Here is a 9,990-nt window from a genome sequence, read left to right as displayed (position 1 = left end):
TCTAACTCTCTATCCCTCTCCCTTCTTCTCTGTAAAAATTCAATAAAATATATTTTAAAAAAATAAATAAAATCTTTATAAAAAAAGATACCTGTAGGATTTGCAGCTGGTTGGAAAAATACAGGTAACTTTAAGCTTCGAGTAGGTACTTTTGTTACCCGCGCGTGATTTGTGGACACGACTAGCACTAACCACTGCACATGAGACTGCTGACTGACTGGCTCACGCAACTCGTGCATGAATCGCACGTGCCTCCCTCGTGCTGCGTATCCCGCGGCCCACCTGCGCCGCATCTCCTGTCCCCTGACCGACACCCCCCACTTCCGAACCACTTCTTCAAACTAGACTCACCCAGGTTTGCAGCTGGTTGGAAAAATACAGGTAACTTTAAGCTTCGAGTAGGTACTTTTGTTACCCGCGCGTGATTTGTGGACACGACTAGCACTAACCACTGCACATGAGACTGCTGACTGACTGGCTCACGCAACTCGTGCATGAATCGCACGTGCCTCCCTCGTGCTGCGTATCCCGCGGCCCACCTGCGCCGCATCTCCTGTCCCCTGACCGACACCCCCCACTTCCGAACCACTTCTTCAAACTAGACTCCCCCAGGCTGAAACCCGACTTCTGCGCACGGGCCACAAAGTTTCAATCGCACTGTACATGCGCGCCCACATGTGGTATTTTGTGGAAGAGCCACACTCAAGGGGCCAAAGAGCCGCATGTGGCTCGCGAGCTGCGGTTTGCCGACCACTGTCCTATACCATTGATACCCATCTATTGGGTATGTCTGTTACCTCTCTCTAAGCTGATATTACTTATCTGACATAGATTTTCTTGCTTATAAGAACCAGATTATATTCCTTTTTTCTCTTTGGCACTTCTTACTTCAACTGTTTCCTTTACAACCCTAACTCTCTAATGCCACTTCCTTCTAGTTTTTTTTTTTATCTTTTTTGCCTGCCTCTCCTCCTTTCCTTCCTCTGAATTCCCAAAGGATATCTGTCTCTGTATTATAAAGGTAGTCATTCTGTACTTTGTATTTTAATGATATACATCCATTATCTCCTCTACTAAAGCCAAGTCATGTAACTTGGTTTATGTATGCTATCTCTTTAGATCTCATTTATGTTAAAGTATGAGTAGTTTCTCTTTATTTCCATATATTTCATTTTTTTGTTGTTGTTCTACAGACAAATATACAAATGAAAGTACCTTAATGGAATTACCCCACATCTTTGGAGATCAGACTACTACAGGGATAACCTAAATAGATTTACTCACTAGGAAGTAAACATATACTTTTTAGAATGATGGGAGAAGGAAAGAGGGATTTCAAGAAGGAGAAAAGGTTAAAGAATAGTGAATTATATCGGCTACATGTAATTATTGCAAAGAAGACCAGAGTATGGGGGAGGGCGCAGAATATGAATGTCTTACCATTTAGAGGCAACCACTGTTAACCCTATTGCATATGTCTGACCTTTTCTCTTTGAAAATATGTTTGTTGTAGCCCTGGCTGATGTAGCTCAGTTAGCTGGACGTCCTCCTATGCACTGAAAGGTTGCCGTTTGATTCCTGATCAGGGCACATGCCCGGGTTACAGGCTCGATCCCTCATAGAGGGCACTTTCACATAGATGTTTCTCTCTTTCTCCTCTTTTCCTCTTAAAAAAAATTAATAAATTTTTTTTAAAAAGAAAATATCTTTATTATTAAAATAATACAAGTACATACTCCTTATAAAAATTCAAACACTGTAGAAATATTTAGAATTAACAAATTTTCCTTTTTCTTCCTTCTCAGTTCCTCCCTTTCTCCATAGGGAACATGTGTTTATAGTGTTTGTATAAATACAAACCCTCTTGTTATTATAATCAGTGTATATGGGATTGTGTTATTCACTAATTTGATTTTTTTCTACTTAGAATATACAAAACATCTTTCCAAATTATAGACCTCTTGCATTTTAAAAGTGACAGGATAAAATTTTTTTTAAAGAAATGCCCATATAAAAAAATTCCAATAGTGCAGAAAAGGATTGAGTAGAATGGTCATCCAGTCCCATGCCTATTACCTTAATTTTTGTATATTGTTTCAGAAATATTTTATGCTTTTTTAGGTTCTTTTTCTTTCTTTCTTTCCTTTTTCTTTTATTTTTAATGCAAATAGGATCATATTGTCATATATAGAAAAACCTGAACATTTTTCCCTATTAACATATTATTTAAGAACTGTTCTTATACTGTGTAATGACTATGATTTTACATCATATGACGTACTATAATTTACTTAACCTTTCTCTGATTATTAGATGCTTACATTTCAGTTTTTCACTATTATGTTAAAGCCTTTTAAATTCATGGTTAAGCCCTAGCCGGTTTGGCTCAGTGGATAGAGCATCAGCCTGCGTACTGAAAGGTCCCATGTTCGATTCCGGTCAAGGGCATATGCTCGGGTTGTGGCTTGATCCCCAGTAAGGGACGTGCAGGAGTAAGCCAATCAATAATTCTCTCTCATCATTGATATTTCTATCTCTCTCCCTCTCCCTCTCCCTTCCTCTCTGAAATCAAGAAAAGTATATTAAAAAATTCATAGTTAAAAAATAAAATTTGTAGTTAAGTGCTTGAATTCACTCCAGTGTTTGGATTGCTTTGGAGCAAAACTTAAAATTAGAAAAATGAAAAGGAAAGGTTGAGTTTATTTTCAGTTGCACTTTGAGTTTCAAAAACTAATGGAAATCAAAGTCTAATTTTGGCTGAATGTACTTTTAAATTGCAAAATATAAATATCTAGTTTATTATACTTTTTCTCAGGTTTATATTAATGTGTAAGCTGTCCAGTTACTAAACCCTTGTTTGAGTTCTATGATTCTATGTAAATTTTTGCAATAGAGGCATAATTATTCATCAGCATTTAATGTAAAATTTGTGAAATGATAGGTAATAGATTTTTATTTTTGTTTTTTAATCAGTGACTTTTTTGAACGAACCATTCTGTGCAACAGTCTTGTGTGGAGTTGTGCTGTGACGGGTAGACCTGGACTGACCTATCAGGAAGCACTTGAGTCAGAAAAAAGAGCAAGACAGAATCTTCAGAGTTTTCCAGAACCACTAATTATTCCAGTTTTATACTTGACCAACCTTACCCATCGTTCACGCTTACATGAAATTTGTGATGATATTTTTGCATATATCAAGGATCGATATTTTGTCGAAGAAACTGTGGAAGTCATTAGGAACAATGGTGCAAGGTAAAGTACTTTTAATTTTTTTTTGATCTGCAGATACCCCCATTGCTTAAAATCCAAGATACACAAAAAGCTGAAATGAAGAAAGCTTCTCTTTTACTATCCTCCAGCTACCCTGTTACCCTTCCCACAGAGCTCTAGTGTTAGTTTCTTATGTATTTTTCTAAAGCTAATATTTATTAGACCACCAAAAACACGCACAGGCAGGCACACACACACACACACACACACACACACACACACACACACACAAATCTCCTGCCCACTTTAATACAAAAGGTAGCACACTATACTGTATCTTTCATCTTGATTTTGATGAATAATTGGATACTTTTTAAATTAATTGTAGAAGCAACAAATGGTAAAAATTGAAGAATTTTTCATGTCTAGAAAAAGTTATATCTTTAGCCCCAGCTGGTTTGGATCAGTGGATATAGTGTTGGCCTGTGGACTGAAGGGTGCCAAGTTCGATTCCAGTCAAGGGCACATGCCCGGGTTAAAGGCTCGATCCCCAGTAGGGGGTATGCAGGGGGCAGCTGATCAGTGATTCTCTTTCATCACTGATGTTTTTATCTCTCTCTCCCTTTCCCTTCCTCTCTGAAATAAATAAATAAATAAATAAATAAATAAATAAATAAATGTTATATCTTTATTTTGCGGGGAGAGATTAACATGTCACCAGTAATCTCACCAAGAACATACCCTTTTAAAAACAAATCAAATTATAAATACTGTTTTGGAGTATGTTTTATGGTTTTTGGTGATATACTTAGAAAACAGATTTTTGTGTTCGATCTATATCACCAAAAGAAATAATAGGATCATTTCTGGAGAGGACAGTTTTTTTCTTCTTATAGTCACTGTTTTTATTTGACTTATGCCAGAAATGTTTTCTGAATTACAAATCATTGAGATGCATTAAACTTTAACATTAGGAATATAGCTTACATCTAAAAATGAATTGGTTCATTGTGTTTTATATAGTTTTTTTTTTAATATACTTTATTGATTTTTTACAGAGAGGAAAGGAGAGGGATAGAGAGTTAGAAACATCGATGAGAGAGAAACATCGATCAGCTGCCTCCTGCACACTCCCTACTGGGTATGTGCCCGCAACCAAGGTACATGCCCTTGACTGGAATCGAACCTGGGACCCTTGAGTCTGCAGGCGGATGCTCTGTCCACTGAGCCAAACCGGTTAGGCCTGTTTTGGGTTTTTTTGTGTGTTTTTTTAATAATACTTTAAAAATGGATTTCAGGTATTTGTAGCTGTTAACAGTGGTATACTAGGTTATATTACAGAAATGGGAAATTTGGGAGTCACAATTATTCATCAGGAAACATACCTCTTCTTAAGAAGGCTTTAAATGATAAAGTATGAAAAATTAGTATTTTTCTGCAAACTTTTAAGGCTTAATTTTCATAATGCACATTGACCATTCTTAATCTCTATGCAGGAAAGGAGAAATTGTGGAAGACTTCTTACTTTTTGCCTTTATCAGGAGCCTCAGGAAGTAATATTATGAGTCTAGCCATCTTTGCTCTCAGCTCAGGCCTAGATAGTTCTGATTGCTCTGATATTGTGTTTCACATGTTGCTTAGTGATTGTAAGTATCACTTATAGGCTAGACACTGGTTTGGTACTGGGGATACAAAAAGGATTAAGATGCCCTTTAAGATTCAATTAAGAAAGAGACAACCATTTCAACTTGCCAAGTATTAAAATTAATGTATGAATGAAGTAATTCAGGAGCATCCAGGTTCAGAATGCCACAAAGGCTAGGTCTGGGTTCCCTGCTCTCATGCTAACACTAGATATTTTAGTTTTTTAGTCTTTGCCAGATCTGATGATATCTCAGTGTCTGTTTGTTCAGGTTCTTTGCCCATTTTTCTTTTGACTTGATTGTCTTCAGTAGATTTGTGAGAGCTATTTATTAAATATTAGGCATATTATACTTCTGTCTTACTGTTGCAAATATTTTGCCATTTCACTTTTTGTTTTTTCTTAACGATGCAGTTAGTATAAATTTTTAAAAATGTGTATGAACAATATAATATAATTAAGAAATAAAGAATAAAAGTGCAATCAATAGTTATGCCCTTGGCTTTAATACAATATTTTTATCTTTAATTTTTGTTTATAGTTTGGGAAAAGTTATAAATTTCTAATTTTATGGGAGGCAGAATAGTGTGATAGTGAAGGATCTAGGCTTTGGAGTCAGACTGCCTTTTTGAACAATTGACATCCTTTCAGGTTACTATGAGACTATGTTGGGGGGTATACATTTTGAATTGTTACATAAATAGAATATAGTAGTAGCATTTTACCATGGGGGTGGGGTGGGATGATAAGGCTGCTATTGGCCAAATAGGCTTATATGGAAGTTAATATTTTTCTTCTATTACTAGCTTTTCTATTAAAATTTAAATTTTGTTATAATTAAGCTTCAAGCCTGACTTAAGATTTCTGCTACTTTAGATCTTGAGTTTCTGAGTACACCCTTTCTTTTTACCCTTTTCACTGAAATCTCAGTTAAAATAATTTTAATATGTAAACTTGCCTAATGACTAGATTTCCTTTTGGTTGGAATGGTGCCTCCACCACTTACTTACCACCTGCATAACTTTTGGGAAAATATTTAACATCATTCATCTCTCTTTTGCATACTTAGTAGAATTATTGTGAAGATAAACTGAGATGCTGTATGTGAAGTACCAGGCACATAGCAAGTGTTCAATAAATAAGTTAAAAAGTTAATCTTTTTCCATTTTGATTTTTGAGTTCTCTGTCATGCTTATAAACTCTTATTCTAATTGTAGCTTCTGGGATTTCTATTTGGGTTTTTGTTTTTATAAATTGGATTATAGGGTGGTGGTCTAAGCTGTTTAGATAGCCAAGGGCCTTATCAAGTCAGTGACCATTCCTATGTTTCTGGCACTTTTAAATAATGCTGTTCTGTCCTGTGGGGACAGCTTTTAAGATGACTCTTGTAATGTGTTCTCTTGCTTCCGCGTGTAGTGGTGAGAGTGTCTGTCCCCTTTAATAAACCATAGTCAATAGTCCTGATTTCATTATTATACTAGAGGCCCAGGGCACGAAATTTATGCACTGGGCGGGGGGGGAGGGTCCCTTAGACCGGCCTGTGCACTCTTGCAGTCCGGGACCCCTCCCTCCTTACTGCCCGCCTGCGGTGGAGGCAGGAGAGGCTCCTGCCACCGCCACTGGGTTCACCAGCCGTGAGCTGGCTCCTGGCTAAGCAGTGCTCCCCCTGTGGGAGCGCACTGACCACCAGGGGGCAGCTACTGTGTTAGCATCTGCCCCCTGGTGGTCAGTGCGTGTCATAGTGACCGGTTGTTCCAGCGGTCGTTCCGCTGTTTGATCGATTTGCATATTAGGGTTTTATTATATAGGAGAGGATTAGTGACTTTCCTTGCTGTTTTCCATGGAGATGTTTTGAGGGATAATATATTAGGTACAGGCCATCTTAAATCTCCAAGCTGCTGCAACCCAGTAAAATAAAGATCTTTGTAAATTAATATTAGAAAAGGAAAAAAAACTCCTATTACGTTAATATGAGGAAATGAGTTGGCACGATGTTTTTCATTTGGACTGTGTTCTAGACCCCCAAGAATACATGTCCCTTCTGGCGTCACATCTACTTGTGTAACTTGATATTGAGTTCAATTTTGGGATGATGGAAGTGGTAAGATCCTGGCATCCTCAAAGAAGGGCTAGGATAAGTCCAGCTTCTGTGATGAGAGAAAATCCAGGTTGACTTTCCTAAGTATTCTGTTGTTGTTTTTTCATCCTCAACTGAGGATACATTTATTGATTTTAGAGAGAGAGAGAGAGAGAGAAACATCGCTTAGTTGCCTCCGGTTCAATTTTGGGATGATGGAAGTGGTAAGATCCTGGCATCCTCAAAGAAGGGCTAGGATAAGTCCAGCTTCTGTGATGAGAGAAAATCCAGGTTGACTTTCCTAAGTATTCTGTTGTTGTTTTTTCATCCTCAACTGAGGATACATTTATTGATTTTAGAGAGAGAGAGTGAGAGAGAAACATCGATTAGTTGCCTCCCATTTATGTCTCGACTGGGTATTGAACCTGCAACCCAGGTATTTGCCCTGATTTAGAATTGAACCCACAGCCTTTTGCTGTATGAAACCACTCTCCAACTAACTGAGCCCCCCTGCCCAAGGCATTCCTGTTGATTTTTATTTGTAGACTTCTTTGGCCTTTCTACCTTGCTGTGGCATGAGGTTTATTGGTAGGGGGCTTATTTAGAGAAATAAATGAATTTCTCCCAATAACTGAGAAATAGCAGGCATTTACATGAGGTCCATTAGTATAAGGTATCTGTGCTCCCACTCCCACCTTTCATTCTTCATCCTTTCTCCACAGAATGTGAAGTTGCAAGAATTTGCTTACATGGTGCACACATTTTCATCACTCTGCTTTTTGTTGTTGTTAAATGAGCATTATTGAGATATAATTCATACACCATAAAACTTGCCCATTTAAAAGTGCAATTCAGTGGGTTTTCGTATATTCACAAAGTTATGAGGCTATCACCACTACCTAATTACGGAATATTTTCATCACCCCAAGAAGTCCTGTGTTAGCAGACACTACAAACTACCCTCTCCCCTCAGCCCATGGCAACCACTAATCTATATGTTCTGTCTCTGGATTTGCTTATTCTGGACATCCTATATAATAAAGAGGTAATATGCATATTAACCCTCATGCCCTCACAAGATGGCTGCCTATGACCAGGCCGGCAGGGGGGGTTAGTGAGGGACGACCAAATGACTGAACAAGCAGGCTGCATAGGGCAACCAATCCGGCAGGAGGGCCATGAGGGGTGACCAGGCCGGTGCGGGGGGCAATTGGGGGCGACCAGGCCGGCAGGGAGGGGGCAGTTAGAAGCGACCAGGCCGACGGGGGGTGGGCAGTAAGAGGTGACCAGGCAGGCAGGCAGGTGAGTGATTAGGAGCCAGTGGTCCAGGATAGTGAGAGGGATGTCCGACTGCCGGTTTAGGCCCGATCCTAGGGATCCTGGATAGGGATCATGGATCCTGGAAATCCATGCATGAATTTCGTGCACCGGGCCTCTAGTCTCATATAAATAGAATCATAATATGTATCCTTCTGTGTGGTTTCTTTCATTTACTGTAGTGTTTTCAAGGTTCATCCACATTGTAGATCTATCTGTGTCTTATTTCTTTTTATTGATAAACTAGAGGCCTGGTGCATGAAATTCATGCATGGGGGGTGTCCCTCAGCCCAGCCTGCACCCTCTTTAATCCGGGACCCCTCAGGGGATGTCCGACTGCCACGAGATTGGGCCTAAACTGGCAGTCGGACATCCCTCTCGCAATCTGGGACCACTGGCTCCTAACTGCTCACCTGCCTGCCTGCCTGATTGCCCCTAACCACTCTGCCTGCCTGCCTGATTGCCCCTAACAGCCTCTGCCTGCTTGCCTGATGCCCCCTAACTGCTCCCCTGCAGGCCTGATCACCCCTAATCGCTCTTCCCTGCCGACCTGATCGCCCTAACCGCCTCTGCCTCGGCCTCTGCTCTGAGCTTTGTCCAGAAGGATGTCTGGAAGATGCCTGGTCTATCCGGTCTAATTAGCATATTACCCTTTTATTAGTATAGATTCTGCTATATGGATCTATTACATTTTGTTTATCTGTTCATCAGTTCATGGACACTTCGGTTGTTTTCACTTTTGAGCTATTATAAATAACTAGAGGCCTGATGCACGAAAATCGTGCAAAAGTAGGCCTTCCTTCCCCTGGCTGCTGGCACTGGCTTCCCTCTGGCACCCAGGACCCGGGCTTCCCTTGCAGCCCCGGCTTCATTGGCAAGGTCGTCCGGAAGGACCTCCAGTCTAATTAGGGTATTACACTTTTATTATATAGGATGCTATTAAGAACATTCATGTACAAGTTTTTGTTTGAACTTATGTTTTCAGTTCTCTTGGGTATATGTCTAGTATTCTAGTAACTGCTAAGTCATATGGTAACTGTGTTGGATTGAGGAACATCCAAGATGTTTTCCAAAGCAGCTGTGTCACTTTATATTCCCACTTGCAATGTATGAGAGTTCAAGTTTCTCCATTTCCTCACCAAGTCATATGTATGGACAATTTAGTATTGTCCATCTTTTTTATTTTGCCATCCTAGTGTGTGTGAAGTGGTATCTCACTGTAGTTTTGATTTACATTTCCCTAATGACTAATTATGTTGAGTATCATTTCATGTGCTTATTGATCGTTTGTATATCTTCTTTGGAGAAATGTCTATTCTGGTCCTTTACCCGTTAAAAAAATGTATCTTTTTATTGATTTCAGAGAGGAAGGGAGAGGGAGAGAGAGATAGAAACATCAGTGATGACAGAGAATCATGGATCAGCTGCCTCCTGCATGCCTCCTACTGGGAATTGAGCTCACAACCTGGTCATGTGCCCTGACTGGGAATCAAATCGTGACTTTCTGGTTCATAGGTCGATGCTCAACCACTGAGTCATGCTGGTCTGGCCCTTTCCCGTTTTAAAATGGGTTATTTATATTTTTATTACATAGTTGTAAGTTGTTTTTTGATACTAAGGAGCAGATATATGATTTATTCCATTCTTTGGAATTGCCTTTTCACTTTTTTTTTTAAATCAAATCTTTATTGTTCAGATCATTACAGTTGTTCCTCTTTTTTCCCCCCATAGTTCCCCTCCACCC

At 39.4% G+C, this 9,990-nt stretch overlaps 1 protein-coding gene across 1 annotated transcript in view; it reads left to right on the top strand.

The window, feature by feature from the left end:
• BAZ1A (bromodomain adjacent to zinc finger domain, 1A) overlaps positions 1–9,990 on the top strand; it is a 106,474-nt gene that overhangs the window by 14,972 nt on the left and 81,512 nt on the right. Inside the window, 2 exon segments of the mRNA XM_014538620.1 lie at positions 1,310–1,406; positions 2,942–3,252. Of these exon segments, the coding sequence (XP_014394106.1) occupies positions 1,310–1,406; positions 2,942–3,252 (408 nt within the window).

This window comes from Myotis brandtii, unplaced genomic scaffold (genome assembly GCF_000412655.1).
Source record: "Myotis brandtii unplaced genomic scaffold, ASM41265v1 scaffold194, whole genome shotgun sequence".
In the NCBI taxonomy this organism is placed as follows: Eukaryota; Metazoa; Chordata; class Mammalia; order Chiroptera; family Vespertilionidae; genus Myotis; species Myotis brandtii.
Note: the sequence above shows the minus strand (reverse complement) of the source record. Positions and strands in the feature narration are given on the sequence as shown.